At 37.3% G+C, this 15702-nt stretch overlaps 1 protein-coding gene across 24 annotated transcripts in view; it reads left to right on the forward strand.

Moving 5' to 3' along the window:
• MGA (MAX dimerization protein MGA) overlaps positions 1 to 15702 on the forward strand; it is a 127572-nt gene that overhangs the window by 91295 nt on the left and 20575 nt on the right. For 9 of the 24 annotated variants that reach the window (XM_060175017.1, XM_060175028.1, XM_060175019.1 and 6 more), the window contains exons 14-17: positions 2099 to 2396; positions 4478 to 5104; positions 10650 to 10940; positions 11092 to 12536. In XM_060175017.1, coding sequence (XP_060031000.1) covers positions 2099 to 2396; positions 4478 to 5104; positions 10650 to 10940; positions 11092 to 12536 — 2661 coding nt within the window. Of the gene's footprint in view, positions 1 to 2098; positions 2397 to 4477; positions 5105 to 10649; positions 10941 to 11091; positions 12537 to 15702 lie in introns of those variants that run through there. The other 15 variants (XM_060175022.1, XM_060175030.1, XM_060175024.1 and 12 more) reach the window with 9 other exon arrangements.

A 15702-nucleotide genomic window follows, 5' to 3' on the forward strand; every position in this document is an offset into this window, starting at 1 on the left:
GCATGTGCACTCAACCACATGTACCACCACTCAGCCCCTTTATTATTTTTTACCAGAGCACTGCTGCTCAGTTCTGTCTTATGGTGGTATGGGAGATTGAACTTGAGACCTTTGGATCTGCCCTGTTCTAGTACATGATCTTTGTGCATTCACTGGAAATTCATCCCATGTTTCTCTAACTCCCCTCTTTCCCACACCCATATAGAACCATTCTATATGGTTATATATATATATATAAATATATATATTTATTTATTTATTTATTTTTTAACCAGAGCACTGCTCAGCTCTGGCTTATGGTGGTGTGAGTATTGAATCTGGGACTTCAGAACCGCAGACATGAGAGTCTCTTCACATAATCATTATGCTATTTGCCTCCACCTTTTCTTAAATTCTTAATAATAATTGTGTCTTTTTCCTTTTTTTTTTTTTTTGCCTCCAGGGTTATCGCTGGGGCTCAGTGCCAGCACTACAGATCCACTGCTCCTGTAGCCATTTTTTAAATTTATTTTTTAAAAGATAGGGCAGGAAAAAATTAGGGGAAGGGGAGCAAGAGAGAGACACCTGCAGACCATTTCTGAAGCTACCCCTCTGCACGTGGGGAGTTGAGGGCTTGAACCCAGATCCTTGTGTTTGGTCCTTACTCTTTGCACTGTGTGCACTTAACCTAATGTGCTACCATTGCCCAGCCATATATATAGTTATATTTTAAAAAATATAAATTTAAGATTTACCTGAGATTTTTGTAAGTCTACAGTCCCTGAGATATTGCTGTAAGAGTTTCATGTTCTCTCCTCTGGATTCAGAAAGACATCCTAAAATGGAAACTTGCATAGTCAAATCACTATAATGAAGGCTTTGAGACCTGCTGAGTGATTTTCAGAGTAAGCCCTAAAGCATTCTTAACTTAACATCATTCCACAAAGCCTAGAAATCTGTATAAGATTTTTCTTTATGATGTAGTGGTCATGTTCTTTGTATCAGATTCAGTGCAAAGATATTCCTTATTTGTGTAGGGATAATTATAGTAATTAAGTAGCTCTTTTGTGTCTTCAAAGATAAGAGTAGCTTGGTATAGCTATTTTCCTTAACCAAACCACTCTCCTTCTATTAAATAATGGGGAGAGTGGATTGAGTGGTGCTCTCTAGTTTACCTAGCAATGTGATTTAGACAATAGGGTTAAGAAAGAGGCTTTTCCTTCCTTCCTTTCTTTTCCTTCCTTCCTTCCTTCCTTCCTTCCTTCCTTCCTTCCTTCCTTCCTTTCTTTCTCTTTCTCTCCCCCCCCTTTAAATCTTGCTACCCAAGATTTATACCTTCAAAGTAGTATGGAAAAACTTAGTTTTGTCTAAGAGGTAAAGATACTTGATCTTCATAGTTAAGTTTTTTGAATACCCAAAACTGAGTGGCTTTATTATAACAGTGACTTTGTTACTTAAAGTAGACTCCATATATTTTTTAAATGTGAAGAATGCTTGAAAGAACTTTTGAGACGTTCATTATACCTCTATCAGAGAAATACCATTGAACGCAGTCACTTATGCTGATGACTCATAATATTTTAAGATAAATCAAATAAATGGTGTGATTTAGTTACATCTTTTCCATATTTAGAATGCAGATATGATGAGTTCCTAAAATTTTTCTCTTTTAAAATTAATTACTTTATTATTAGAGACAGAAATTGAGAGGAGAGGGGGAGTTAGATGGTGAAAGAGACAGACCTGCTTCACCACTTGTGAAGCTTTCCCCCTGCAGGTGGGGACCAGGTAACTGAACTCAAGTCCTTGCACACTATAATGTGTCCACTGAACCAGATGTGCCACTGCCTGGCCCCAGTTTCTAAGATTTTCTGTTTCTAAACTACCAAAATAAAGGTAGTGAGATTGATTAGTTCAGAAGGTCAGATGAGATTTATTATTGCTAATTATTCCCTCCAGGAAAAGTCCATTTATTTTCCCTCATAAATCTGAAGAAAAACAAACAAACCAACAAACAAACAAAAACTTGAAACCTTGTATAAATGAAACCCTTGTCAAGGGAGATGAGTTAGCAAGAGAATTTTATCTTTACAGAATTTCTCTTTGCCACTTGTTTCAGGTTAATGGTAAGAGTTACCCGCAGGCTAAGTTGCTATTGGGACAGATGGGGGCATTGCATCCAGCCAATAGGCTAGCTGCTTATATCACAGGCAGGTTGCGACCCTCAGTCCTGGACCTCTCAACCCTCAGTACTGTCATCTCCAAGGTAGCATCAAATGCCAAGGTGGCTGCATCCAGGAAACCACGTACCCTGTTGCCTTCCACGTCCAATTCCAAAATGACTTCCTCCTCTGGCACTACAACAAATCGCCCTGGGAAGAATCTGAAGGCATTTGTCCCAGCAAAAAGACCAATTGGTAAGTTTTACTATATATATGTTTTGAAAAAGACTATAACTTGGTGTTAGCTAATGGATACAGGTATGGAAAGTATAAATATAATTTGGTATTATTCTGTTACCCAATTGTCTGTATTCTGAACTCTGTTTGATTTCACAGACTTTTAGAAGGCTTTTTTTTTTTTTCAGTACTGTAGCAAATATTTAGGTGTTGTATTTTTGTACATAATGCATTTATTTATTTCATTGTAGGGGCCTCATCACTGTGTTGACTTTAAAACACACACACATACACGTCACAGCAGCAAAACTTTACCTAGTGCTGTAGTATTCCCATGTGATGTATTGGGGATCTGAACCTGGTTTCCATGTGTAACAAACCATGTGTCCTTCCAGCCAAGCTATCTTGTGTTTTTTGTTTGTTTGTTTGTTTGTTGTTTTTTCAAGAGAGGACCTGCTTAAATTTTTTAAAGAGATCTATTTTCATGGGCTGGTAGATAACTCACCTGTTACCATATTTGAGGACCCAGTTTTGAAGATGGCCACTTCTTCAAACTTCTTTTTTAAGTGGTAATAGTGTCTCACTGTAAGGCCGGGTTTTTCATTGTTTATACTTCAGATAGAGAGGGGGAGAGACACATAGCACTAGAGCTTCCTCTGGTGTCTTGCCACTTACATATGGTGCTAGGACTCAAATCCAGACCTGCATTCCTGGCAAGTTACACACCCAGAGCAGTTGAACTGTCTTCTGACTCCCAGCCTACTTCATTTCCCACCCTGGTTTTGTTTTTGCTCATCACCAGGACTTCATTGCTCTGGGCTTCTTCCTTCCCCGCCCGCCCCCCCCCCCCCCCAGATAGATAAAAGACAGAGAGGGAAAGACACCACAGCACTGGTTTCCTCCATTGTGTTGGGGACTGGACTTAAACCTGAGCTATATGCTTGACAGACAGGGTGCAGTAGCCAGGTGAGCTATTTTGCAGACACCCTCTCTACCCGCTGCCCCCCCCACACACACACACACCTTTGATTAGAACACCATTGTGCCGTGGCTTCTGATGCCATAGATCAAACCTGGGACCTCTCTCTCTTGAAATTCGTATATATTAAATCTTTCTGTGAGTGCTGGTGTTTTTGGTAATAATCATATTAGTGATTTGAGTAGTAAAGGCTTTAAGGTTAAAAAAACTTACAACATAATTTTGGAAACATTGCATTGTTTATACTTATTCTTTGAATGAAAACCTCTTTAACTTTTCAGTGCTATTCTGTAATAAAAGCATTTGTGTTTTAGCTCTGAGAATATTTGCAGTTGGTTTACCAGATTTCTCTTTTTTATTATTTCAAATCGATTTAGGAATATAAATTCTTATTCTTCTAGTAGAAAATTGAAATCTCTGACTGAATGCAGGAGTTGGTGTGACAAGAAAGAATAGGCATCAACTGCCATAAAAATAATTCAGCTTGCTTCCATTGTCCCGGGGGTGGGGGAGGGAGAGAATCCAGCTTGCTTCCCCCCAAAAAAAACATCTTTTAACTGGTGGCCTTTTAAAATAGCATGTCCATCCTGCCTTCCTTTTTTTAAAATGTGATACATATAAGAGGTGGAGGTACTGGGGCAGAAGGAAGTGATATAAAAACATTTTATAACTAGAATAAGGGAGGAAGAATTTATCTGTTTTAGTTGATGAAGTTGTATACTACTGTATTGTCTTTTTAATGTCTTGTCAATTTGATTAAATTGCATACCAGAACTCTAATAATAACACATTATTTATTTGAGAAAGAGAGAACCAGAGTATTACTCTGGCACATATGATGGGATCAAACTTTGGATCTCATACTTCATGGTCCCAGAGTTTTATACACTGTGCCACCTCCTAGGGTACAGTAACACCTAATTTTAATTCCTTTCTTGGTAAGAACTATAATTTGGCTTGAGGGCAGTATTTGATTTCTGTGGGTGGGTATTGGCACACAATACAGGAAGTAGTATCTTAAATTGCCCCAGTGGTGCACAATTAATGTTGATAGACACAATCACTAAGAGGTTAAATTACAAGAACTGAAGATTTTTGACCTGCAAATTTTTATTTGCAGCGGCTCGACCCTCTCCTGGTGGTGTGTTCACACAGTTTGTGATGAGTAAAGTTGGAGCCCTGCAGCAGAAGATACCTGGAGTTAGCACGCCCCAACCCCTAACAGGGCCACAGAAGTTCAGTATCAGACCCTCTCCATTAATGGTCGTCACACCTGTGGTTTCTTCTGAACCAGTTCAGGTGTGCAGTTCTGTGACTGCTGCTGTCACTACTACCACCCCTCAAGTAATTTTAGAAAATGTTACTGCTGTGACACCTATGACTGCTATCTCTGACGTGGGAACTAAAGAAACTACTTATTCTTCTGGTGCCACTACTGCAGAGGTTGTTGAGGTCTCTGAAACTAATTCCAGCACCCCTGTAACACCTACACAATCTACAGCCACTGTGAACCTTATCAAAACGACTGGGATAACTACCCCTGTGGCTTCAGTTGCTTTTCCTAAGTCCTTGGTAGCATCTTCTCCAACCATAACTCTTCCTGTTGCTTCCACTGCCTCCACCTCCATAGTGGTGGTGACCACAGCTGCATCTTCTTCCATGGTGACCACACCAACTACATCTCTGGGCTCTGTTCCCATTATACTCTCAGGAATTGATGGGAATCCACCAGTGAGCCAGAGACCAGGTAAGGCCTTGATGCTACTAGCTGGTTTATTTTATAGCTCTTTATTTAACGTTGTGATAGAATTATATATACAGCAGGGTAACAAAACAGATGCTATGGCACAATGCTTGAATTCCTGAAAAGCATTGCAATCAACAAAACTGCATACTAAAAATAGAATTTATGGGTAATAAAAGGTTAGGACAAGTCACTGAAAATCTGTATCCTTTTAATCCCAAGGAGAGGATCCAAATGTCAGTACTTAGTGGTATGTATATGTGCATCTTTTATCAATAATTAGAGAGAGCAGTGAAAGAGTTTTTGTCTGTGCTGCTCCCACAGCTTTTTGTCCTCCTCCATGCTGCAGATTAAAATTATAGGTCTTGCCTAGTAAAAAAAAAAAAAAAAAAAAAAAAAAAAATCATTCATGAATCAGCCCAACTGCCATGAACTACTGGCAGTCTGTTGGGTTTTCGGAAAAGTCATGATCTATTTTTCAAAGTGGAACATGTATTATGACTTTTCTGACAACCCATTATTTAGTTGCTATGCATGAACTGTTTGGGAAAAGAATAGTATTCTTTGTTTAGTATTCTTTGTTATAGACTTTCAGTTAAAATTATTCTCTTTGCTTAAGTTAAATGAAATTTAAATACACTGATAATTTTTATATCCTAATTCAGCCAACTAAAGTAAATGACTTTTAGTGTATGCATGTGTTAATTAACTATGGAAGGGTAAGACGACACTTTGCAGGATTCAAGTAGATGTAAGGCCAACAGCAAGTCTGCCTTGGTTATTGATATTTTCCTTACAGGATAGTTTTGTTTTTAGTGGTATAGTCCAGATCACTATTGATGATAAGTTGAGGTTCTCTTGAAAATAAAAGTGAGCTATAATATTTATTAAGTATGCTGTCTTTTTCTCCCCACAAATGAACATTAAAATTCCCTCTTTAATAGATATTTTTGGAAGCAAGGTTATTGCTATTTTAGCTGCTTTGGTTTACTTTTGAATGTGAAGGTTAATATCAACATATTTTAACTGACTCACCATGTTTTCTAAAAATTTTTAATATTATTTATTTATTTTCGTTTTTGTTGCCCTTGTTTTTTACTGTTGTTGTAGTTATTATTGTTATTATTGATGTTGTTGTTGTTGTTAGATAGTACAGAGAGAAATGGAGAGAGATGGGGAAGACAGAGAGAGGGAGAGAAAGACACCTGCAGACCTGCATCACTGTCTGTGAAGCTACTCCCAAGCAGGTGGGGAGCTGAGGGCTCGAACCAGGATCCTTGTGCCGGTCCTTGTGCTTCATGCCATGTGCACTTAACTTGTTTTCTAAATCTTAAGAATTTCTACTTTATGTTGTTAATTCTATCTTAAAACTATGAAGTAGTTCAGCTTTTTGTAGTTCTTGTTTTTCAGATTTTACTCACTCAGGCTACACATTACGGTACTTTTTTCTAGTTCTCATTAGTACTATCATTAATGTAATATTTTTATTTAAATCCATTTTAATACACACACATGATCATTGTTCAAGCATATGTGACACAGGGATCACACTAGGAGCCTCAGACATTTAAATCCTTCTATCAGTTCAGCTGTTTCCTCTTCTGCTAAATGTATTTTTTAAGGAGTATTATTTTAATTGAAAACTAACATTACTTGACAATGTAGAATAAACAGATACCCTGGAAGTGTTGATAAAAATAAAACATTAATAAAACAACAAGGGCAACAAAAGGGAATAAATAAATAATAAATTTTAAAAAATAAAACATTAAATTCTAGCTAACTACTTAACATTCTTATCATGTTAGTTACTTTCCCTGGTAATGAAGAAAGCTAGGAAATGCTAGCTCAGTATTAAAGGACATGATATCAAAAGCAATACTTTCTTCAGTATATAATCTGAAGGATTAAAATTGAGAAAAAGAGTTTAGGGGAGTGTTTAGTGGAGTGTTCATATTCTTTTATGTGTGAGACCCAGGCCCCTGTCCTAAGCATTACATAGAAACAAGAAATGCACAAAGAGTAGTGTGGTTGGTTATCTTTGCTTCTCTCTAATTAAAAAAAAAAATTGTAAGTGCCCTGAGAGATGATATAGTGAGTGAGGCACTGGACCTAAGAGCATAAAGTTCCAAGTTTGATCTCTGGCATCACACAGGCTTTGGTGTTTCTTCTCCCTCTTCCCTGGCCCCGCCCCCCCCATCAGTCTTGAAAAATAAAATTAATTATTGGGCCACAGAAGTGCATGTCTGTTTGTCTCTTTCTTCCTCTCGTTTATTTATTTATTGGATAGATACAGCCAGAAATTGAGAGGAAAGGAGAGAGAGAGAGAGATACCAATTGTGAAGTTTTCTCCTTATAGGTGGGGACTGGATCTTTGGGAATTGTAATGTGTGCTCAGTCAGGTGTGCCACCACCCAGTCTCCACATGTCTCTTAAAAAAATTAAAATTCATTTTATTTATTTTATGAGCGAAAGAAAAAGCTAAATATAGAGAAACAAAAGCACTGTTCAGCTCTGGTTTATGTTGGTGTGGGAGATTGAATCTGGGATTTTTTTTTTATGACCATTATGCTATCTCCCCCCTCCTGAGAATTGCATGTCTTGGCATGCCTGTATCAGCAATATAGCAAATATTAGTACTGGGTAAGTGGAAGGAGGGAGTGGTTTTGGGCAACCAGTGTATTCATACACTGGATATTATGGATTTTATTCACTACCCTCATACATGGAAGTCTGGTACCACCTCCCTGGCTTCCCTGGTACTATTAAATAGAATAAAGGAATTACTTGAATTTTTTTATATTTATTTATTTTCCCTTTTGTTTTCTTGTGGTTTTGTTATTGTTGTTGTGGTTATGGTTATTATTGTTGTCATTGATGTCAACAATGGATAGGACAGGGAGAAATGGAGAGAGGAGGGGAAAACGGGGGGAGAGAAAGATAACCTGCAGACCTGCTTCACCGCCTGTCAAGCAACGCCCCTGCAGGTGGGGAGCTGGAGGCTCGAACCGGGATCTTTATGCTGGTCCTTGTGCTTTGCATCACGTGTGCTTAACCCACTGCGCCACCTACCGCCCGACTCCCTTAACAAGTTTTCTTCAGTGCTTTTTATTTTATTTTACTTTTGCCTCTACGGTTACAGCTGGGGCTCAATGCCTGCACTATAAATCCACTACTCCTTTGGCCATTTTTTATTTCATTTTTGTTGCCCTTATTATTGTTATTATTATCATTGCTGCTGTTGTTGCTGGATAGGAAAGAGAAATTGAGAGAGATGGGCCTGCTTCACCGCCTTTGAAGTGATCCCCCTGCAGGTGGGGAGCTGGGGGCTCGAACCAGGATCCATACGCCAGTCCTTGTGCTTTGTGCCATGTGCACTTAACCCACTTTGCTACTACCCGGCCCCCTGTTTGTTTTTTTTCTTGATTAAATAAAAGCTCCTTATCAATAACTGACACTACATCTGAGGAAGTGTATGTGATTTTTGTTCTGATTTCGTAAAGATGTTCTCAACTTGGACAGTTGGGACATCCTTGACTTTTTCACTTGACTTTTTCTATTCTCTCCTCCCACATTTCAGTAAATACATAGTGTATAAAAGGCAGTTTTTATTTTCTGAATTAGAATAATTTGGTTTTGAGTCACTCTTTAAAACTTAATTTGAATAGAATGTCCACAAAATTCAGAACACTTTAAAATGTTTTCTGACTCAGTTAAAATATAGTTAAGATTGGATTACATACTATTTTTTTCATAAACTTTGTGGTTTTTGTGTTTTATTTTCAAGAGTAGTCCTATTTCTTTCACATGTGGTATATAAGTATTAGGAGCATGATATTAGTAGCTTGTTTCATCGTCAGAGTACTTATCTAATAAGAATATCACATGTTAAACTAAACTCTTTGTGCATTATTAACGAGGTTAAATAAGTTATCTAACTTAATGCTAGTATTAGACCAGTTTTGTTTATGCTTGCAGTGATTATTACCCTTCTCTATAAATTACTCATTTCCCCTCATGTCTTTAGTATTTTTAGTTCTCTCTTCTAAACATTAAAATGTTTCTTTAAGTACTATTAACAGTTTGAAATCTTTTATTTATTTATTTTTTTGCATTAAAATTTGGCTTTTTTCATTTGTTTTAAAACTATCTTTTGCTTCTTCCTAACCAGGCTTTATTTCCCTGCTTCTTTGATGTCTCTTAATTTCATTCCATTTTGGGGGGGTATGTATTTTACTTCTTTCTGAGAAATAATTTCTTTATATCTCTAAACTTTGATTATTAGTGAGGTTGAAAGGACAAGAGTTTTTCATACTTCCTAATTTCTAGTCATTGACTATATCTTGAGTATAAACTATGAAATCATTCTAAGTCTAGTGTTAACATTCTGAATTATTTTTTATGTTATCTTTGGAGCTTTAACACTCTAGGACAACTTTTTTTTCAGATAGAAAGATAGAGACAAAAACAGCATAGTCCAGGGAGAGACTCCATAGCACTGAAACTTCCTCTAGCTGCCATGGGGCCAGGCTTTAACCTGGCTCTCTTACATGACAAAGTAAATGTGCTCTCAGGTAAACTATCTTTCTGGCCCATGGTCTGAATTTTATTTATGTACTTATTTTGCCACCAGGGATTTGTGTCTGCATAATTTCACTGCTCTTTGTGAATTCTAAGTAAGAGAATAGGGGAGACATCATAGCACTGCTTCACTGTTTTTGAAGCTTCCCTTTTGCACAGTATTCCCCATGTAGTGGTCTAGGACTTGAACCTGGGTCCTTGTACATGATAAAGAGTGTGCTTTCCCAGGTGTGTTACCTCCCAGCCCCCAGCTCAATCTTAATTCTAAAGTTGAAAAAAATTTATATTGAATCAGCTCTTTAATAAGAATCCAGATTTAAAGGCCTGCTTTTATTAATTTTTTATTTATTTATAAAAATTAATGCTTTTTTATCAGAGATATTATCTCTTTAATTGCATCTCTTGATAATTCTTCCTTTTTTTTTTTTTTTTTAAACCATTCTAAATGTAAGGCCCTACCATGTCTGGATACTATTTCAAAATAGACCTTTCTCAGTCGTAGGACTTTAAGTATCAAGTGACAGGCTTTCATCAACTTTATATAGTTCCAGTCAGAAGTTATTTATAGCAAGGTAAAGTCCTTCGTATGCCACACACACACACACACACACACCTTTTTTTTTTTTTTCCCCCCTCCAGTATTATTGCTAGGACTTGGTGCCTGCTCTACGAGTTCACTGCTCCTCGAGGCCATTTTTCCTATTTTATTGCCCTTGTTGTTATTATTATTGTTATTGCTGGATAGGACAGAGATATCAAGAGAGATGGGGAAGACAGGGGGAAAGATATACACCTGCAGATCTGCTTCACCGCCTGTGAAGTGACCCCCTACAGGTGGGGAACCGGGTGCTTTAACCGGGATCTTTCCCTGTGCACTTAACCTGCTGCTTCACCACCCAGCCCCCTATTTTTTCTACATGTATTAAAAGTAAATTCTGACACCATGTTTCCATTTCCTGTTTTTCAGAAACTAGCCCTCAGATTCCAGTGACTACTCCACAGGTCTCTCCTAATACAGTGAAACGTACTGGACCTCGATTGTTGTTGATTCCTGTCCAACAAGGTTCTCCTACTCTCAGACCTGTTCCAAACACACAACTTCAGGGACAACGGATGGTCTTACAGCCTGTTAGAAGCCCAACTGGAATGAACCTGTTCAGGCACCCTAATGGGCAGATTGTCCAGCTCCTTCCTTTGCACCAGCTTCGAGGCTCTAATACCCAGCCCAACTTACAGCCCATCATGTTTAGGAATCCAGGTATGAAAAGTTCTTTCTAATAAGCTTCTCTTTTGTTGAACCACTTGAGCATTGTGACATGGTAATACATCAATATAGAGTTACTTATCAAAAGATACCTCTTAAAAGTCTAGATATGGACAGCGATTTAAATTTTTCTTTTTCTTACCAGGGGCTGTGATGGGAATCCGGCTACCCACTCCATCAAAACCTTCAGAAACTCCACCATCTTCTGCTTCATCCTCTGCTTTCTCTGTTGTTAACCCTGTAATTCAGAGTGTTGGCACTTCACCAACAGTGAATGTTGTCACTCAGGCACCAACATTGATTTCTTCTGGACCTAGTTTTGTATCTCAATCTGGTACATTGACCTTGAGAATTTCCCCTCCTGAACCACAAAGCTTTGCAAATAAAACAGTCTCTGAAACCAAAATAACATATAGTTCAGGAGGACAACCCATTGGCACAGCCAGTCTTATACCTCTTCAGTCTGGTAGTTTTGCCTTATTGCAGCTTCCTGGACAAAAACCTGTTCCTAGCTCAATTCTTCAACATGTTGCTTCTCTTCAGATGAAGAAAGAGTCTCAGAATATAGACCAGAAGGATGAAGTGAACTTTATAAAGAGAGAACAAGAAACTAAGAAGGCTCTACTACAGTCAGAAGAAGCTACAGATCCTGAGCTTAATATAATAAAACAAAAATCAGGTGCTTCAGAAGAAACCCTGAATGATTTCCTGGAAGATGAAGAATCCCTTACAGAAGAAGATCCTGTTAAACCTGAGCACTCCTGTGTCTCTGGATCACACAAAAGTGAAGATGCTGATGAAGAGTATCCATTTAGGAGTCCTAATAATGCCAAAGAAAAACTGACTGTACTAGAAATTAAGGCCATTTCTGAAAAAGCCAGTAACATTACTGTTAAAAGTGCAAGTAATGTGCAGCATAAAAAACTTGGTGATATGAAAATGGAACAGCAAAGCGGGTTAAATAATCCAGATGAAAACTCAAATGATTTTTCAGTCATCTCTAAGGAAGAGAGTAAAGTGAATTTACCAAGGAGCAAAATTGTGGAGCAGTCTAATCTGCACCCAGAGGCTAAGGGATATGGCAACTCTCCGAAGGACAGTATTAGGGAGAGATGGAGAAAACGTCTGAAGGGTCCTTTAACCCATGGAACTTTACTAGAATGCAAGGAAGAGGCAGATGAGCAGTTAATTATAAAAACAAAGACTTGTCAGGAAAATTCAGTATTTCAACAAGAACAAATTAACTCTGATTCTCTTGGGAAAAGTGGAACTAAGAATGCCAGAGAATTAAAAGCTGAATGTGATTCTTGGAGTAGGATTTCTCGTTCTGCAACTTTCTCCATTGTCCCTAGGAGAGCTACAAAAGGGAGTAGAGAGGAAGCACATCTTCAAAGTCACTTACTGCTACCAGGAGAACAGACGCAACCAAAGCAGGAGAAGGGTGGGAAAAGCAATTCTGACTTCACTCTCTTGCATTTGGAAGAGGAGGACGAGGAAGATGACAATGAGAAAACCGATGATTCTATTGATGAGATTGTGGATGTTGTTTCTGACTACCAGAGTGAGGAGGTTGATGATATAGAAAAGGTGGTGAGCCCATTTTATTTTTTGTGACTGAAACCTCAAGGATTTAAATGATTAGAGCCAGTATTTAGAAAAGAACACTAGATGTGATGTATTCAATTGGGCGCTTAGATTTAGATCATAATTAAATGCCTTTTTAATCTGCTAATCTGCCAATCAAGTAACATTGAGTTTATATTCTTTGAGATCCTTCAAATGTCAGAAGTCTGTCTTAATTCTTTTGGGGATAGATGCTTTAGAATGCCTATTAGATTAAGTTGCTAATTCCCCCCTGAACACTACTCCCATTTGATCTGAATTAGTTTCTATGATGTATTCTGTGTGACATGATTGTAGCTTTATCTGATAAATATAGTAAGAAAAGGAATGAGTGATCTTAAAACTAAAGAACTTTTCTTTCTGGTTTTAGAGAGATTTTTCTTTCTTTTTCTTCTTTCTTTCTTTTTTTTTTTTTTTGTTAGATTTTATTTATTAATGAGAAACAGGAGGAGAGAGAAAGAGCCAGACATTACTCTGGTGCATGTGCTGCCGGGGACCGAACCCAGGACCTCATGCCTGAGAGTCCAATGATTTATTCACTGCACCACCTCCCGGACCACTAATTTTTCTTTTGGGAATTATATAATAGTTTAACATAATCTTACCTTAGGTTGCTTTTGAAAATTATTTTCTAAAATTAAATTTAATATTTTTACTACTTTTTACCACAGTACTGCTCAGCTCTGGTTTATGGTGGTGCAGGGGATGAATTTGGAACCTTGGGGCATCAGGCATGAAAGTCTTTGCATAACCATTATAATGTCTCTTCTGCCCAAATATTTAGTTCCTACTATACATATTCTGAACTTTGAACTTTGGGCATCTTCCTTTGTAACTTGACATTAATTAATTAACACTTATTATTTGTTACCAGGGTATTGTTCGGCTCTGGTTTTTTGTGGTACTATATTGAACCTGGAACCTCTGAGCCTCAGGCATGAAAATCTTTTGCATAACCACTATGCTATCTGTATGCTCTATGATTTGACATTTAAACATTTTTTTTGTTGTTAGACTTTAGGGTTATATTTATAGACCATTAGGGTCATACTTATTGCTCTAGTAACTGGAATCAGGAATGATAAACAACAGGAATAGGACAAACTTTTTCAATTACATTATTTATTTTATATATTTATGTATTTATTGAGAGGAATAAGGGAAAAAGAGAGAACCAGACATCACTCTGGAACATGTGCTGCCAGGGATTGAACTCAGGACCTCATGTTTGAGAGTCTAATGCTTTATCCACTATGCCATCTCCCAGACCACAGGACAAACTTTTTTATAAAGTGACCAAACTTGTAGCCTAGATGACTTATTGCAACTACTAAATTGCTGCTTGTAGAATGAAAGCAGCCATAGTGAATATTAAGTGAATGAATGTGGTTGAATTTCAAGAAAAAATATTTACAAAAACAGGCTACTGCCTATAGTTGCTGAAATTTGGCATGGTAATTTGACATAAAACATAGCTAGCTTCTTGTAAGGTACTCTGAAATCTAAACTATCCTTTTCAGGAGCAGATACTCTCTGTACTTGGTTGTTCTTGAATCTCATTTCCTTGAGATTAATTTAAACTCTGCTGTCTGGTTAGTGCTTTAAATGCCTAACTTCTTTATGCAGATAAAGTATACCAAAAAGATAAGTGTTTCTAAAGTAAAATGTTTAAATATTTTAGTGTTCTTGTGTTGACTATTTCAGTACCTGCTTAATCTTAAAATGAAAAGTTTATTCTAAAATTGATGAGTCTATCTGCTTTTACCTTATGTTTAACCTGTAGCCTCATCCTTTTCTTTCCTTCTTATATATTTATTTATTTATTACCTCATCCTTTTCAAGGTTAGATACCTGTACATGGCTGAAGTTTATTCAAGTTTAGAACTATATTACAGATGTTATACTTTTTGTATAATCTCCCATTATAATATAGTCTGGGTAAATGTCAGATCAAAAACAGTCCAGCTTTAAAACCAGTGAAAGCTATTCCTGACAGCAGAATTGACTTACCTACTACCCTTTGGGTATCTTAATCATAGAGGATGGCATTGCTTAAAACAGGAAATGTGACATATAAGATACATGGACCTATTTTTTCCCCCTAGTGAGGGCATTATATTAAGTGATCTTTAAAGATCCTTAAAGTCTAAATTCTGCATGCTATTTATGTATATATCTTTACACCTGTCGTATCTTTATGGTTGTGATTAATGTTTATGTTTAAATAGGTTTTTTAAACATTTATGTATTCCCTTCTGTTGCTCTTGTTTTATTGTCGTAGTTATTATTGTTGTCGTTGTTGGATAGGACAGAGGGAAATGGAGAGAGGAGGGGAAGACAGAGGGGGAGAGAAAGATAGACACCTGCAGACCTGCTTCACTGCTTGTGAAGTGACTCCCCTGCAGGTGGGGAGCCGAGGACTCGAACCGGGATCAAGCCAGTCTTTGCACTTTGCGCCACGTGTGCTTAACCCACTGTGCTACCGCCCGACTCCCGTGTTTGAATAGTTTAAGGAACGTTTTGAGTAGTTGTAAATCTTCCATATATCACCTTGAACACGCCTGATCTCCTCTGATAAATCTTCCATTATGAAATTTACTGGATTTTTAACAAATCCTATAGTCAAAACCATTTAGTAGGCAGATAACTTTTTAGCTTAAGTGTTGTAAAATACCTTCCTACATTCCTACTTAGACTCTTAAGCTCTTTTGTGATTGTTGACTTAACTTTCTAGAGTTAATTATAAATATACATGGTTTACATTTAGTATAGATTGTTAAAATTATGCTAAGGTGGGAACGCATGATGGCTTGTAATTTAATGTCTGTTCACATTATGGAGCCTCTAATTTAGGGGTAAGTAATTTTCCACCAAATTTAGGCATAGAATTAATAAGGTGATTGGGATGCTTCATTTTGAATCATGCCTTTCTGGTACAGTACAATTACAGAAAACATGTTTGCTTTTTAAGGCATAGAGTAGACACTACTTTTTAAAAAAATTTATTCCCTTTTGTTGCTCTTGTTTTATTGTTGTGGTTATTGTTGTTGTTATTATTAATGTTTTTATTGTTGGATAGGACAGAGAGAAATGGAGAGAGGAGAGGAAGACGGGGAGAGAGAAAGATAGACAC

This window comes from Erinaceus europaeus, chromosome 16 (assembly GCF_950295315.1).
Source record: "Erinaceus europaeus chromosome 16, mEriEur2.1, whole genome shotgun sequence".
NCBI classification, from domain to species: Eukaryota; Metazoa; Chordata; class Mammalia; order Eulipotyphla; family Erinaceidae; genus Erinaceus; species Erinaceus europaeus.